Below are 18,046 nucleotides of genomic sequence, written 5' to 3' on the forward strand. Positions count from 1 at the left end.
TTCGTCGCGTGTGGAGTGTACTTACTTCAATATAACTACTGTGTAATTAAAATAAATAAATTATTGCAAAAAATATTCGATTACATCAATAAAATTTCAATTCGAAGAATAGCAACGAATCTCAGAAAAGAAAATTGTCGTTCTCTTCTGCCCTTTGTGGATGCCACGATTAAATAATTAATAATCATAACTACAAATAAGAAATTAATTATTTCTCAAAACAATTTAGAAATTCTTATGATATTAAGTTCATCAATAGCGTAATTTATTATTATTTTATAGTGAAGAAGTCAAAAAAGCCGAAAATTAAAAAATATTTTTAAAGAAGCAAAATTTTATGAGAACATTAATGAATTCTAAAATCTAAAATCACTTAGAAGGGATAAATTTATATTAATTATGTAAATTGACAATAGAAGTAAACAAATAAATGTGACAGATCTAGAAAATATGATTGTGGTTACACGAATTAGGAAATGGACTAAACTCTACCTGCTATGGAAACTGTCGAATAAGCATTAAAGAATGAAAACTTGTTCTTGCAGCACGTTAGACAAATACCGTAAAATCATAATTAATCTTTCAACAAGGAATTTCGAAATTTTCTTCATATAATTCTTCGTTATTTTGTATTTTTTGGAATTTCTGAGATTCCATTCTCGCACATCTTATCGTCACCTGGCAACGCTTGTAAAGATAATTTTGAATTTCGAGGCGTTTTACCTTGTTCTGGCCGGGACAACGCGCGTTTTACAGTTGATGTACGAGTTAGATTTGTAAGATTCCGAATCGTAATAAACGCGTAAAAATTTCGGCAACGAGTTCCGACGAAAAACACTAACGAGTGAGACACGTAGCACGAAGTTAAAGTTGTGTGTAATACCATTGTCACCAGGTTTCGTTTTAAAAACTTTTATATTATTATAAAACGGCAAAGAGCTTCGTTTCGTGGGCGTCGATGACCACAGACACTATCCCCGTAACATAGCCTATATATGCAACTACATCCCACGGTACATTGGTCCACCGTAAAAGACTTTTATTGAAATAAAATCTCCAACAAAAGGTTTTTAAACATTCTTTCTCCGTGTCTAGACACAATTAGAAATGAATGTAAAAATGCTCGACTTCGATAAATATCGAATCTTTAAACAGTTAGCCTAATATGAAATTTAACAAGTTTTATTAAATGTAAAAATTTATGTACGGTACAATCATGAAAATTCCATGTACAATTTTAATTGTTGAAGTAATTACAATTCTGCTTTGGACACATATCGACTGCAACGTGTGTTTTTGGTTAAAGTAAAACGTTTCGTGTATTCTTGTGACCGTTATCCGTTATTTTGTGATGAAATTCGGTCCGAGTGCAGTCTGTATAGGTCTATTATACGTTGCCTCGACCAGTTATAGTCGTTTAAACGCAGTCTTTAATTAAACTCGAGAACACTGCTTAATGTTTAGTTCTTTTAATATAAATATAATGACAATATACTAAGTTGCGAGTTTATTTAATCTTGTTTGTTAAAACTGGATTTTCAGTAACTAAGTGACTAATGGAGTGAGTAATTAACTTATGATATCGACGTGACCTGGTACCTTGTGAACGTTGGTAAAACGTTCTCACCATCGAAAGTGAAAAATTTTCATTCGTTAAGTGGTACTTTCGGACTTTAGGTAATTAATTTAGAATTAAGTAAATAAAAACATACAAGTTTCGGTATAAACACGTGATACCCCAATTCACTAAACTTGTTTTTACCACGTGACATCTACAAACTCGAGACTAGTACAAAGTACCGTGTTTGCGTATTGTTGTAGTCCCTGTTTAAAAAGTATTTGTTTCATTCATCGAGTATATTTCGAGTGTCACATCGAAAGGATATTATAAAGCATTTTAAATGGAGGTGGACAATCGAGTCTCAGGTAGACGTAACTTTTACTTTCTAATTATTAATTATTGAAATTGTATAAACTGTCGGTTTTAGGCATAAATAATGTGCGGTTTTTTCTAGGTTCTCTGCCTTTTTAGGAGCCTCGAATATGCTTATTGATATTCAATCTTAGTTCAATAGAAATCCTGCGCTAAAATACCAGACCTTAAACAATATAAAAGTCTGGTGAATTTACGCTAGCCTAGAGCCTGGCATAACAAAATCTCCATTGACTTCTAGTGCTTATTGTTAAGAATTTGTAAATTTTGCCACTACTTTCGTAATGGAAAACATCTTAACAGATGAATCAAATAAATATGTTTGTCTTTGTGACTGACTAATCTAGCTTATTATTTCCCATTTAATGTGCCTTAAACTTTCTATAGGGCTGTCATAAAATTTAAACACGATAATTACTTCCCTATTTTTTAATATATTTTATTTTTACAAAAATGGAAATCTTTAATGCGCTACTAAAAATTATGTCTGTGCCGGTAGCTCAAAAATGTCGAGACCCACGGACAGTACATTTGATACCGTTGGATATTTTTAGCTCGAGTTGGCTATGGAAAAGAGCCATTATATTGATCCAAGTTGCAGAAGATGAAGAAAACGTAGGTATTTATTCACTCGAAAAGTATAAAATCTGTAATCTCCGTGGGAATGTGTGAAACATGAAGATCGTTTTGCACATTTACAGTCATTCTAGTGACTGTGAGAAATATCCGTTATGAACATTCTATTCATCCTTGCAAATTATTTTCACTCTATTTATCTTCCTGTAACGCTTACAAGGATATTCGTTATCACAATTAATTGTTGACCTTCTACAACTAACTTTTATCACAAATTTTTAAATAACAATTTTAATATTGTATCTCTATTTTATGAATTAATGTGTACCATTCGTTATTCTTCTTTACATTCGATATTCATTGTACTATACCCGTTCATTAATACAGCAACACAGCGGATTATTTTCTTGCTCTGTTCTACTGAATAATAAAATACTTTGCTCTGTTACTGTTACTATTAATAGTTTATTCTGTTTGAATAATTCTACAGAAAAAAAATAGTTTGTTTTTGTTATTTTTCTGTAGTATTGCTATTGTTTAACAATAATTTTACAGAACAATAGTAAAATAATATAGTATACAGAAGAACAAATTAGTTTGCTCTACTTTTCACTAAATCATTTCTGTTGAATTATTTAAACTTAAATCTTATGAGCTTTTTCATTTTTTAGTTCATTGTCTCGAGATTGATTCAACATCAAATAGTCGCAAACTATTCACCCTTCGAGAACTGCAGCAAATATTAAGAAGTTTGGGTTACGAAGACGAACTGACCTATGAAAAGTATGATGAAAAGGACGAGTGTTTATCCGAACACTTTGATAAAGTGCAATTTTCGGATCAGCTCGACGAAATATGGTTCGATGCGCGTGAAGATCTGCAGGACGAAGAATTCTGTGAGACTTCTGAAAATTATAAATCCGATTCTTCGCATACTCGCGGCGAAAACGAATCGGATGAATTATTTCTTATAATCCCCCCAACAGACGAAGAAAATACATCTTCGATAATAAATTATTCAAAATTGAGTTTCTTGTACGATCTTTGAAAATTAAAACTTCGTCGGAGTTGATTTTAATTAAATTTATTGTTCGTTTTTTATGTGTTAAAACACTTTGAAATTTGTAAAGATGGCGAATCAAGAAACACTCACTACAACTGTAGTGTTTCGTGATTCGTGTGTATAACCCGTGTTGAAAAGACAATTTTGAAAAGGTGGGAATTATACGAATTGTGAAATATCAAACTAATAAAACTGGAAGAGAAGAAAAACACTTATCTTTTCAAATTCAGTTTTAAACAGATAATCCGCGGGTTATACACGAATCGAGAAACACGCGTAACGTTTCTCGATGGCTTCTAATATAGCGTAACATTGCCTCGGCAAATTCATTTTATATACTGCCTGAAATGATTTCCCTACAGAATAATAAAAGCATTATGAGGTGGACACAACTTCGTTAACAATTTTATTGTGTTAATCGATAAACTCGCCAGTAAACTCTTGGATTTTTACATTAATATTACATCATTTTCGATAGGAAAACAGCAAAAATGACTACAATAAATACAAAATAGATAAAATACGATCGTTGTTCTTCTTGTTCTTGTCTCTTGTAACGAGTCTGTAATGCGTAAGTAAGTCGGTGTTCGTAACTTAAGATAGTTTCTCTGGCTTTACTCCAGGGATGAGGACCTCGTAACCTGTACTGATAAGGTAAACTCGGGCCTATTATCAGAGCCCAAAATAATTCTTGATCGGTGAAGAACATCTTCAAGAAATCCGGTTTTACCCCAATTAACGAAGCGATATCGTCTAAGTAGTTAATGTAATCGACTTGGATAGTGTGACGTTTAGAATTGTAATACCGCTTTCTCATCTTCTCTAATTGGTTATCGATAGCGCTTCTCATCTCACTTTCACTAGGCAACGAAACGTTTTTCTTTAGAACTTGCACGAACCATCTACTTTGCATCTCGAACATGGGAAAGAGCCCTCCGACTCCCTGAACCATACCAATCACTGCAAGAGTGGGGTGTTTCATATGGGGAGGATATACAAATTTATACAACTCGATGCGATTATCTGTGGTATCAATGATTTCTTTATCGAGGAAAGGGAACTTGATCTCGTATCCCGTAGCCAAAATCACCGTGTCGATTTCTGTCACCTCCGAATCGCCTTCGAAAAGTACTCCATTTTCTTCGAAACATTTCACGTTGTCTTTAACAGTTACGGTACCACTCAAAATTCTGTTTGGAAGGGTATCATTTACCATAGGATGCTGTTGAAAGTATCCGTGTTTGGGTTTTAATTGATAATCTTCGTGGTCAAATGTGTGATTTAGGTCACGCTGCACGAACCAGTTCGATATACTCAAAGGTACTAAATTAAATCCGATGTTTTTCAATCGAGTAAGCCCCTGATCGTCGAATGGAATTCCGTTTTCTCCAACTCTGTGCGTCACCCACGTACCAGTACGCGTGCTGAGGTATACCTGAAATCAAGAAAACAAAGATTTATTAAATAAAATCTTCTCCAAAAATATCACTGCGTAACTTAATTATCATTTATTAGCGACTAAAGTTCAAAAATTATTTACTATCAATTAAATAATTAGAATTATTTTGTAACGCGGTATGACTGATAAAACAAGATAGAGCTAGCCGATAAATTGTAAACAAAAGATCGGATTGACGAGATAAGGCGACACGACGCAATAAGTGGCAATCTACCGAGGGGGTGGGAAACTATTCTATTCGAGTGTTAGACACGTGAAGGAAACACGAAAAACTCCACGCGCTCACCTCTGGTGTCGCGTGTACCCGTAACCTTGTTTAGTGGTTTTATCCACTCGGTCTGTTATACATAAACCTAATAATTTAACGTTAATTTTCTTAATTTACATCACTAAACATTTTCAAATTACATAAAAAAAGTAATTTCAAATTTGTAAAATTAAATTATTGAAATAAAAAGCTAGGTGTTTTATAAGAAAATCTATGAAAGATGTTCCCTTTAACGTAATGTAGAGAAAGCCTCTTCGATTATAATCCTCACCATCTGCACTGATGCGTATTAATGTGCATTTTTATGACGTTATTGGATTCTTTGTATGGAAACACTAAAGCAATGCTGGTCTTATCCAGAATGTTTTGCGCGAGATTATTAAATCAAATTGTATAATTTACCTCCCAAAATTAATCTTAAATATATTTTATCAGTAACATTTGTCACGTGTTTTGATTTAGAATCTGTAAGTTTATCTATAATAATTAAAATATATACTTTTTATGGAATTTTAATTAGATTCGGCTGTAATTAGTATAAAAACATCGTTATCGATTTTCTTTATTTTTAATATTTAATAGTTTAATTTAAAAATGAAATTTTTATCATTTACACGTTATAAATTCTAATATTTGAAGATGCCGTGTTAACGTGACCTTAACATCGACGAATTTTAAAGTAAAAGTAAATTTAACAGTAGATTAATATTTAGTTCCAAGGTTCGTGTTGAAAGTAAATAATTATACAATTCACGTGATGGTCAAAGTTTTTTAATATACTCTTATAAAATATAGACACTCTTCGACTGTCTTTTAACTTATTCACTTAGAAACTGAAGACTTCCTTTGTCAATTATACATAACGACACGCAGAAACTACCCTTAGTAACTTATCCACCCCTTAGATAAATCGACTGACCTCTGTGGGGCTGCTAGATTCCTGCTAGAAGTTGGTAGAGATAAAGCTCTGCACATTTAGTGTAACTAAACGTTGTAACCAAAAAAATAGATTAACGTCTCTTAACGTCTGTTCGCTCTTTGTTTCTAATTGCGGCGCAGCGAGAAACTCGAGCGTAATATTAAACAAGAAATACAAAGATTTAGAACCCGTTCTATGTACGAACCGTCATTTATAAGGCCTTATAAGTGCAGTAAATAAGTTTTTCGGCATAATAATTATAAACATAGTAAACTTGTATACGTGGAAAAAATATGCGGGTAGATTATGGCTACTCACGAAAATAGATCACACCCTAATGTAAGTTGAGCGGGCCTTCTCTGAATTGTAATTAAATTAATTATTAGAATTTAAGAGATTCGTTTCGAATCGTTCTTAGTTAATAGTAAACGTACATTGAGAAATTATGCTTACCTTACTAGCAACGTTACTTATCTCCACAGCTGCATCACCTCCGGAATTTCCAATACCGATGACAACTACTTTTTTGTCGTTGTATTCCTTGGCAGTTTTGTAGCTATGAGTGTGAATGATTTTACCTCGAAATTTCTCCTGGCCGGGAAATTTAGGCGTGTAAGGAAATACGTGATGTCCTATACATATCATAACTGCATCGAAGATCTCTTCCAACTTTTCTCCTGTCTTCAGGTCGGTAACTGTAACCTTCCACCTTCCAGTCGAATCGTAATCGTCAGCGGGTACAGTCTTCTCAACTCGATGATTAAATTTAATATGGGGTATCAGCTCGAAATTTTCGGCATACAATTCCAGGTACCTAAACATCATAGTGTTGTGCATGTAATTTGAGAACTCCTTTGGAGCGGGGAAGTCGCTGTACGAAGTCATCTCTTTGCTGGTGTTGATGATGGTCGATTTGGCTACTGATGCTAAACCTTCTTCGTCTTTCTCTCTGTATCTCCACAGCCCACCTATATAATCGCTTCGTTCGTAACAGACAACATCCAGACCACCCTCTTTGCATGTTTTGATGGCGGTGAGGCCACTTGCACCCGATCCTATAACTGCAACACGCATTCTTCTTTCCAATACTCGTCTAGTGTGCACGAGAGAGAGAGACAGACAGGAGTGACGATTCGCGTTACGTACGCTTATATAACCCGTGTTGAAATAATACTTGAAATTTATCTTATCACTGTTCTATATTGATAAATGCATTGCTGAAATACTGAAGTAAGCTTTTTTATCTATGTAACTACGTTAGAAAGAATATGATTCATGTATGAAATAGCATAAATTTAGATACTTTTTGGTTATGCCTATTCTCTCCAGAACCTCTACACTTAGCGGCATCTTCCCCGGCATCATTTCTTCTCACTTCTTCAAAAACTATATCTCAGAAGGCAATCATATAAATTAATTCGGTGATTAGGAGGGCCAACGAAATTGAAACAAATATAAACAAAAGTACAAAGAACGATGTGATGAGGCAACAACGCATGGGCGATCGATAAGGGGGTGCTTTCTGGAAAGGCCTTCTGTGAGAAACTCGCTCCTATTTAGGTGTTAAAGACACGAATAAAACCTGCCGAACTCCACGTGATGGGTGGTGGGTTCGCGCCTGAACAAAGTCCTTCGGTCAGGTGCGAATCGGCGTCTTCGTCAAAGGTGCTTAACATAAATACGTAATTTATAATTAATTTTTTCAACACGTCACTGTTGTTATTTAAATTTTCGGCATTTATTAGCATCATCATCGTAATAAACATATTTACAAATTGTTATTGTTAGAAACAATCAGGTGGCAAAGAAATTAGCTTATAAATTGGTTTAGTACTTCCCAAAACACCCCTAATTATTTAGCGATTCAATTGATAAATCCGCTTCCTCGTGAGGAGTCGATTGCGATAAGAGGGCCTAGTCTTAAGTTTCGGTATCTTACGTCAACGGGAAGCAGTTTTTACGTCATACCACATGTAAGCGCATCCGTAATAATCTCCTAAGTACGGGAATAGTAACGATAATGAATATTTGACTAATTTCCAGGCTGGGATTTGGTGTATCATTTCAAAACATAATTTACATAAAATGTGCAATAATGGTACAGTAATACAAAAACATTGAAAATAATGACTAAAATGCTCGCAACTTGCAGTGATTAATATTAATTACAAAACAGAACGTCTTGCATTATTATCTACGTAATGCATTATAAAACATATTTACTTGTTATTACAGAATACCATATATAAATTTTAAATTCGGGATATTGATGTCCGCATAAAAGTGCTTTCCGAACAGGTGTTGACTTTCACAGAGATCGTTAAATCAATAAAATCTAGTTACATTGCTGTAAGTCAGAAGACAGTAAGCAATATTATTAGTTCTCGTACGAAAAATGATGGAATGCAGAAAATGACGGTCATTTAAAACTTTGTTCGAATCCTAGGCCTGTGTGTAGCAAAGCTAATATTGGAAGGTCCACAAATTACTGTCTATACCAAACCCTTCGAGCATCAGAAACATTACCACGAAAGTTAGAACTTGCCAGAAGACTGTTCAAAACGTAATTCACGAGGATTTGAAAGCAACAAAAGTACAGAAGACTAAAGTACGACGCCTTGTCGCAGAATGCAAACAAAATTGCAAGACAAATGATCCGAAATTGTACAAGTGACAAATATATCTCAATTTATGGTGATATTGGACGAAGCATATTTCTATTTAAACTACTACAATGGAGTTCGGAAGAATTGTTACTCTTTTCCCGGTGAAAACGTTCCCAAAGCTCTGTTGACAAAGTACTAGGAAAGCTGGCCAGAAGGTTTCACGATCGTCGGTGCGATGACTGGAAGAGGAACACTTCCTCTTATAAAAATCCCAAATAAAGTTAAGGTGAGTGCCGACTATTATATCAGCAATGTACCGAAACCATATTTAGAAAGAAAGGTTCCTCGCATGCACCCCGGAAAGATGGACAAAGTTGTGTTCTATCGCGACAAAGCCTCTTCTCACACTGCGAAGAAAAATGAGGGATATTTCGAACATCTTAAAGCGTCTACAAGTCTCAATTATATAAAATAAAAAATCAGGATATTCCTACTAAATCACCGGACATCAGCTCTTTAGACTTTTTCAGTTTTGGATTCTTTAAACAATGTTTTTTCCTATTCTTTTTACATAAATGTAAAATACACGAAAAAATTATATTTTTCTTTCACTTCTGACTTATGGACAAAGGGAGTACCGGGAGATTTTATGCGGTTTTTGTCATACGGTGCTGGTATGAATTTTCCTTTGTCCAATAGAATAATAAATACTATCGCAGATATTAAAGGTGCAATTTTTCAATGTCGTCTTAAAAAAGAATAAAAAGACGAACTTAGAATCAGAATATGCGAAGACTTAAAGAAGCTTAATTCATACGTTTACTTTCAAATAATGGTGTAATTAAAGATTTTAAATATAATTCCTCACATTGTTCGTGAATTGTGTCGATTAAATCAGAAAGCGGCACTCGAAGACATACGCGTCAACATGGAAGAAACAGCACAATTAACGTGTTTTATACTCTTCGATATAATAAAAATGTTGGTGCATTTGATGATAACGATGCTAGTATTTTTATCCTTTTTGGAATTACGCAATTACTAAGGCGACATCCACCCGACGTGTATGTCTTCTTACGTTGCGGAATTCCCCACTGCCGTTTTCCACTGGTAACACTTTCGTCTTTATAATCATTTAATGCAAAAAGCGTTGCCGCTACACGTTTGCACCGACCCTCGCACTTACACGTTGCCGTAATTGTTTTTCTATCCGCCGATAACTGAAAATGAATTCGTATTAAAAATAATTGGCCAAATATGTATGAAATATTTTTATTAAAGAAAAATTCGACAGTATATAGCTTAATAAAAGTAGCGATGAACAATGTTGTTTTGTCGTCGTGCAAATCATCCCGTTTGTTTATGGCAGAGAGGTTATGCCGATATCTAAAATTATTTAAAAGTGCAAATTGGCCATTTAAATGTTAAAAAATGCCTAAATATAATATGATTTCTCATTAATTTTTGTTTGGAGTAGGCGAGTAGCTGTAACTGTACTTCCTCCATCGTTTTTAATTTCTTTGGTTGCGGCTATGTGGTTAGCCTTTGCCGGTAAAATTCCTTTCTTCCATCTCGAAGGTGTAAAAATTTGTCACTATGGACTGGTCGAAAACCGCGTGTTGAAATTATATCACTAAGAGTAAAATTACACTCCGGTTAATGAAAGTTCTATTTTTTGATTGTCTATTTTATTAATTCCTTTTTAAAATTTAAAACATTTAAAATTTGGGAAGTTGAAATTGAAAATTTCTATTTAATTTTCTGTACTAGGAAACCCTTTCTGTTTTTCTTTCTTTGGTGAGGGTTCGTATGGAGAAGAAACCCTTTGGATTTTTATCCTATGTGTTATATGTTTGCCGCCAGGGCGGCGCGCGAGTAAGTCGCACTCGGGACTCGTTGTGTAGCGCTACGATGTAATGCGTTTTAGTCACGTGATTGTGATAAAGTTAAATCGGACACAGTAATCGAGATAGCCTACTAGATTTTTTCAGTACTGTATTTTATTTATGTAAGATCGGTTTGCATTGGCCTTCTACGCGGGAAGTTAGAAAAGCGTTGTATAGTATTTTAGTCAAACCGCTGTATATTTACAGAGTGAAAATAATCTTTTATACTAAATTAACTTATCTTAAGTGCATCGTTAGAAAAGATTCTAGTAGCGATTCAACGCTCTACTGCACCTACACTGCCCAACTAGTAGGTGGCGGGCAACGATATTTTATAATTTTCTCATAAGTTAAATATGAGACATTTAATCTTTATATAAGTTTTAAAAAGACTGATTTAATATTAATTTACAACCTAATTCATTCCCGGCAGAACGTCGTAAAGCGACAGAGACATTTATTGACAATACCATAAGCTTCGAGTAATTAAAAGTTACTTTCTTTAAATGATTTTATTTTATAAACAGCAAAAACTATGAAGAGATTATTTCTACTCGATGTCAAATGTGGTAGCTGTATATACGTGATGCGAATGAATGTCTCTTTAATCCGAATACATAAATCCGGTAGACTTCCTCGTAGCTATCGGGTTAGGTACTCTTTTATTGGAAATTACGAATGCATTTCGGGCCTATGTAGCGTTTAAGCCCCTCCTCGGTGTAATTCTACAGAAGTATTAATAACAACAAAAAACCTAGTTAATTTACAAAAAACGCGCGTGTAGATGATCTTTACAGACAAAAAAATTTCTTCACATACCTTTGAAGGCAGAGGAGCGCCTTTTAGATTTTTAAATACAAATATGGGTGTGTGTCGGGTGACAATAGTGCAAAGTGAAATTGACACGTAATTGACAAAAGTACAGCATTCAAATCTGGCAAACACGTGGGTAATTGTCGGGTGACAAGAGTTTAAAGTTTACAGACAAAATTGAAGTTACAAACCGTAGGGATACATTTTTTTTTTTTTTTTTCACAATAAGTGTTATACAGTAGAGAGTCGAAAATCGGCACCCTGGTAATCGGAATCGCCCGATAATCGGCACAATTTTCAGTCGGACTGTGTCGTGCCGAATCGAACGTTTTTGATACTAGATTTACTTCTAAAGTATAATTTTCATGTTTTTATATTCTTCAATATATTTATTTTGTTTGTACAAAATGCAGAAATAATTTTTAACGATACGATAGCCTCGATTATTATTATAAAAATTTTCGTTAGGCTTAAAATCGACGAAAATTCAACGCGAAGCGACACGCGACGAAGAAAAATTTGAACATCGGACAGGTTAATATATTTTTTCGTACATAGACCGTAATCGGAACAAATCCCTAATCCGAACGACCCCAGTCCCCAATTGATGCCGATTTTCGACTCTCTACTGTATTAACAGTAATATTGTTGTAGGTTATTAGATAACAGTATGCATAATTAATCATTTTGTACAACGTATGGGATACATATCAATATGATATTTACCGATAGATAATTATACAATGAAAGGTCTTTTTTTATTTAAACATGGTGTATCTTTTTAAACCAAGAATATTCGGAACATTAAAGCAACAGTTTTTACATGATAAAGTAATTTATTTGACAATTATAAAAAACAATACATACATAGTTTTATCTTTATTATCCCCAGTATTACATTTGTAAACTGCACACGATACTACCATTATGGATTATTTTCTTTTAGTTCCGTCCCCTATCATATTATACCATTGTTCATCGATTTGCATACCGTTTGAGAGATTAACCAAATTATCTTTATTATATTTTATTATTTCAATATATTCTTTGAATTTACGTTTATATAAATCATTTTCGTAATGAAGTATTTTTACGTTGCTTCTGTTAATTTGACAATTACTATGATTGGTATGCGTAAACCGAGGGAAATTATTGTATTTCAATCTTATAGCAGCTTCGTGTTCTTTAATTCTTAATCTGTCTGAAATCGGTCGTAAAGAGCCATTCGACACTATTTCTTACTTGTTTTGTTTTACGTAGACGTAAATAATTAGTTATCGAATATATGGAAAACGTTTTTTATTACGTTAAAATTAATGGTTTTAATTACATTGAGAAAACTGCAAAAAACAATATTTAAGATACAGGTTAACGAGGTTTACGAGGCGGATAATTATGTTTATGAGGTTTTATAAATTTCGTCTTATCGGTATCAATAGATGCGAAGGTACGATCTTCGTCGTAATCTTGATGAAGATCTGCCATTGTCTTACTAAGTCTACGAAACTTGTCGGCAGTAGCCTTATCTACCGCTTCTTTGGTTGGTAAATCTATTAACTTGCGAAATCGATCTGCAAAGAAAAAACAATGTCGTCACATTATTTTGTTTAAGAAAGGGCCATCCATTGTTAGGCCGCGGGTGGTAGTTAACAAATAGGGTGTACTATAGACTACCCCCTATGGAATTTCGGGACTGAGTATACATTTGAACTGAGAGGACCGAGACGAGTTCAACGATACCCTACTTTTGGGCCGGAGGCAAAAAATAAAAAGTTATCGTACTTTTTTCGGCCATCGCGCGACGATCGGGAGTCGCGTCGCTCTCTCCGCTAAGCCTATCGCGTGTTTAACAGGTAGTCCGGCAAGTCGGCCATATATACCTTCAACAAAGGCAGATGTTGATCCGCGAGCACACCGATCGTCTACAGTTCGAGTTAAGTCCTTTTTGCACACCCTCGCGCTGGTCGACCTCGGGGGCTACGGCTCCTCAGTCTCGCTATCGCTGGCGGTCGGCTAGTACTACGAGCCGACCGCGCTATCGCGATCGGGAGTCGCGATCGGGAGTCGCGATGCTCGAACAAAGGAAAAAAAAGGACAAAGGAAAAAAAGGACAGCGACCTTTTTTTTCCTAAAAGGAAAAAAAAAGGAACTGGTGTTCGACTGTTCGCGCTCCCGACGGACTCCCCCCCGGGTGGGGAGCCGCCGGCAGGCCGCCGATTGCTTAACGTCACTAGTTATCGATTCACGGTAGTTCTTGAACAAAAGAAAAAAAAGGAAGTGGCATCGACTGTTCGTGCAATTTCTTGCCGTTTAGTGTTTTTTTTCATTTGTTTGCAGACTTTACCGAGAGATGGCAGCACTAGCAACTACGGTGCCGTCTGCATGAAAGTATTAAAACAGTATCATAACTTAAAAACTTTCTTGCGAAGACACAATGCAGTGACAGTAGATTTAAAATATTAGGAAAATTTTCATCCTTTATCCAAGATAACGGATACCAAGAAAAGATAAAAAGATTCATGCTGTTGGACTACTCGTACTCTGTCTATGCTTTCGAACGAGGTGCGGTCCAGTCTTTAATGGTATACAAGCTCTTAACACCAACATTTAGGAGGTAACAACCCCCAATAACTGCTGTGCTGTTTGTACACTGTATTTGTAACACGTACAGACAATTATAAGTTGGCTGAAGAGGGGCATCGGCCCGAAACGTTCCAACCGAATAAAGGATGAAAATTTGCCCAGTGTTTTAAATCTACCTTCACTGCATTGTGTCTTCGCAAGAAAGAAAACATAAAACACGGTTTCCTCGAGATAAAACTTAAAAACTATGATAACTTTCTTATTTTTCGTCTCCGATCCAGAAGCAGGGTATCGTTGAACTCGTCTCGGTCCCCTCAGTTCAGATATATACTCAAAGTCCCGAAATTCCATAGGTGGTAATCTATAGTATCCCCAACGAATACTGCATATAAATAGGTAAAATTAATAATATATTTTGTATGGTAGCTTGCAGTAATTGTTTACGTAAATGAGTAATACAACACAATTGAAAGTAATCAACATAGTTTTGTCTACAACTACGCTTCGAAATTGTTTTACTTTCCCGGTTGTTATATATGTAACGAAGGGAAAGTATGACGCTCGGTCAAAAAATGACCCCTCCACATTTTTACATTTTTGGACTCGGGACACCTTGGAAAAAATATTTTCAGGTTATTTCTTTATGTATGGATATTGTGGGGGGGCACGATATTGTTCATCCTCTTTTAAGCTTAACTCCTGTACTTTATCTGAAATTTTTCACGGAGGTTTGTGTTTTAAGGGTATCGATTCTATTAAATTTTGGGAGTTAAAGATGGACGGGGTGGGGAGATAAAAGGAGTCGTGTCATATCTGGAGTAGAGTAGGACGTAATTATGATTTTTACTCGTTATTAGCATTTAGAATCTTTTATAAAACCCACCGCTACCTCCAATATTAAGTTTTTTTACCATTTCACAATAAATTAAAAATATAAAAACTTTTTAATAAAATATAACAACAGATTGTGCCACCCAATGTTACCGGAAAATTTAAGCAACTCGTTACTGGATTTTTTTAGTCAGAATTAGTGAATGCGAAATCGAAATTTTCCTTGAAAATTTTTGTCTATTAAGCGGAAATTCTACCCCACCCCAACACTAGGCAGTTTCTTATACCACGTGTTGTAAAAACAAAGACCCAATTAAACAATGCATTAATTTGTTCTCACGTCGTACATTTTACTCGATCGAATATCATAGAAAGGAGTCAATCGCTGTAAAATACTATTGTAAAATTTATGTTATATTATAAAATGTAAATCGTTTGCTTACTCATCACTAATGCCGAATAAGCGAACGGATCTGTACAATTTGTGACTTTAACTTAAAATTATATAAATTATCACGTTGTTAGGTTATCGATAATTATAATTGTCAATAATCTAACACGATTTTAACCCGGTAACTCGGAGTAGCTAACAATATTTGCATACTCAAACGCGTTAAAAGTATGATTAATAAAAGAGACTGGTTTAACGATGTACAATACTTACCTCTATTCCGGCCTTCTAGATCGATTCGGTTTCCAATGTACTTCTTCAGACATTTTTCATAAATGAACATGTAGACGTTTGTAGCAAGAACTAACAAACTGTACATCCTGAGCAGGAAACGTACCGGTAGAAATTCTCAAGCGGAAGGAAGTTAAAACACAGAAACTCTGGTATAGGTCTGGATAACGCACCAATGATACGGTCCGTTTCGACTAAAACGGGCAGTCATTGGTTTACTTATCCAAGAGTGTTAACGCAGCTTTTCCAGACGACGCGCCCTCTTATTTTTCATTATTTTTCGATTTTAAAATACTTTCTAAAATTTGATTAAAAGTAAATTATCGTAAATACTTTTGTGGCTATTTTGTAAATTAATTAATTATTAACTTTATTTTGCATCTTTTGTAATATATTTTTCTGTACTTGAATTTTTAGTCTTCCTGCATTAAATTAAAAATTTAATTTTTGAATATTTTTTATGCTGTAGGAATTTCTACAACATTGAAAATATCAGAAAATGCACAAATTGGACGATAATTATGTCACGTGTTTTATTTTAGAGAAATTCGTACACGTTAAATATTTGATATTACAGAGAACGTACCCAAACGAAGGCTTATGTATACAGGTATTTAGTAAAGTTTATTTAAACGTTTTTACGTAAGTGATATTAAACTTTTTTTAAACTGTAGCGATCATTGTGAAGTGACAAACGAAATACGGCGGTATCTCGGTACTCGAACACAAATTCTGGAAAAGCGTCGCTCTGTACTGGACTGAACAAACCCCACCCGCTAGAATAAATTTTTGATTAATAACATTTCTATTTCGTCATCCATAAAAATTGTTTAAGACGAAATACATGAAAATGTTGCTAATACTGCTGATGAAGATCGATACTTTGTAAGAAGAAAACGCCGTCGTTTAATAATTAACACGTAATACAATACTTTTAATTGTCATTGTTAATCAATTCAGATTTTTTATTTATTTTAGGGGGGTTAAAAACTGAGGTGCGAAGCACCTAAAATTCCGGCTTTTAGTGGATTACCTATACTATTAGTTGCACCTTATGTTATATTTCCAACGAAACATTTTTTGACGTATCAAAATCTTGAAAAGCTGCAATTTCCATTTCATCAACTATTAAGCGGGAAGTTTTATCAAGCTTATCCGTGCTATTTACTTTTACTCAAACGTGATCTAACAGATTATACAACACTCCAAAATAAAATTAAAAAAAATCGTAGATTCTCCTATTTCAGAACTATAGGATCGAGCCAGTTAATCTAAGACGTTCCTACAAAAAACCTTAATTTTAAGCCTTTATAACTGATTCATTTGACCGACGAATTAATCGTGTATCGTTATTTCCTAACGTTTCTATTTGTTCTGAAGAAAGAAATGATGAGCAGTGATTTTTCTTCTCAATTTACCTTCTCTACTACTAATTTACCTGTTCTAAAGCTTCGACACGTTTCGATAAAGACTTCAGTGCTTTCCTGGATGTCGAAAGAAATATATTGAATTACTTGGTACCTAAATTTTTAAATTAACAATATACGGTATCACGAAAAGAGATATCCGAATAGAAATATAACTTAAACTGATATAAATAAAGAACACTTATTAAGGAGCTACACAAAACTCAATGAGATATCCAGCATTTTTAAATATTATTAGAGGGAATTAATTAAAAATCACTAAATTGTCAACACTGACCTAAAACCGTATCAGCAGCGATCATTTTTCAATCATACAATACAATCGTAACAATAATAAAATACATTGATCTACAGCGAGGTGCTTAGGAATATAATAATTGAAAGTTGAATGTTCCGAGAAAAGTAAAGCCCTAAATAACATCTGTAGAAAAATTTGTCACTAGAGGTACCATCTTTTATTAAATTTAATAATTATAATTAAATTAATATTTATTAAATAATTTAGAATATTCTGGAAGAAAAGGATCGGCCTGGAGCTGTTCTAAGAGATGGCCCCCAATCCCTCTCTCTCTTGTGACAAATTATTTAGTTATTAATTAAATATAATCGCGGTAAAAGTAGCCCGATGTGATCCGGTGTTTGGCTTTACAAAGAAATAATTACATCCGTACACAGAAAGTCTGTTGTATCTTCAGATTTCTCTACTTCGAGACTATTTTCCATTGCTCGAACCCGTTCCGGATTTTTCTGCTATTTGAATAATTCCTTCTTTACGTAACTGTGTAGGCTGAAATCCTACGAGAAATCATTCTTTACGTAAGTAGATATAAATACTTATTTGCAAAATTTATTATTTTGTATGTATGGGTTATTTAGCATATTAAATAATTTAAAGAACTTGATAATTACCTGTTTGTGATGGACAAGGTGAACTTGAAGAAGTAGTCCTGGCTTTGGGAGGCCAAAACCTTTCTGCCTTCATTGCCGAAATTTCTCGAGT

General features: G+C 34.3%; 3 protein-coding genes across 3 annotated transcripts in view; 1 reads left to right on the forward strand and 2 right to left on the reverse strand.

The window, feature by feature from the left end:
* LOC136968560 (flavin-containing monooxygenase 5-like) overlaps nucleotides 1-18,046 on the forward strand; it is a 223,361-nt gene that overhangs the window by 12,350 nt on the left and 192,965 nt on the right. The window lies entirely within an intron of this gene.
* Nucleotides 3,966-7,353, reverse strand: LOC136968601 (flavin-containing monooxygenase 5-like). The gene is made up of 2 exons (XM_067262600.1): nucleotides 6,672-7,353; nucleotides 3,966-5,007 (listed from the first exon to the last, which is right to left on the reverse strand). Exons 1-2 carry the CDS (start codon nucleotides 7,290-7,292, stop codon nucleotides 4,033-4,035), a joined length of 1,596 nt encoding a protein of 531 aa, XP_067118701.1. The 5' UTR covers nucleotides 7,293-7,353; the 3' UTR covers nucleotides 3,966-4,032.
* Nucleotides 12,868-15,724, reverse strand: LOC136968602 (uncharacterized). The gene is made up of 2 exons (XM_067262601.1): nucleotides 15,602-15,724; nucleotides 12,868-13,094 (listed from the first exon to the last, which is right to left on the reverse strand). Exons 1-2 carry the CDS (start codon nucleotides 15,705-15,707, stop codon nucleotides 12,892-12,894), a joined length of 309 nt encoding a protein of 102 aa, XP_067118702.1. The 5' UTR covers nucleotides 15,708-15,724; the 3' UTR covers nucleotides 12,868-12,891.

Source organism: Centruroides vittatus, unplaced genomic scaffold (genome assembly GCF_030686945.1).
Source record: "Centruroides vittatus isolate TY-2023 unplaced genomic scaffold, ASM3068694v2 contig_15, whole genome shotgun sequence".
NCBI lineage: Eukaryota > Metazoa > Arthropoda > Arachnida > Scorpiones > Buthidae > Centruroides > Centruroides vittatus.

What these genes read in the sequence shown, in the direction of transcription:
- LOC136968601 (XM_067262600.1), bottom strand. Translation starts at nt 7,292, where the DNA reads ATGCGTGTTGCAGTTATAGGATCGGGTGCAAGTGGCCTCACCGCCATC. An exon ending in TAAGTAACGTTGCTAGTAAG is followed by an intron (nt 5,008 to 6,671) that starts GTAAGCATAATT and finishes TCTTGATTTCAG; the next exon opens with GTATACCTCAGCACGCGTAC.
- LOC136968602 (XM_067262601.1), bottom strand. Translation starts at nt 15,707, where the DNA reads ATGTACAGTTTGTTAGTTCTTGCTACAAACGTCTACATGTTCATTTAT. An exon ending in TCTAGAAGGCCGGAATAGAG is followed by an intron (nt 13,095 to 15,601) that starts GTAAGTATTGTA and finishes TTTTCTTTGCAG; the next exon opens with ATCGATTTCGCAAGTTAATA.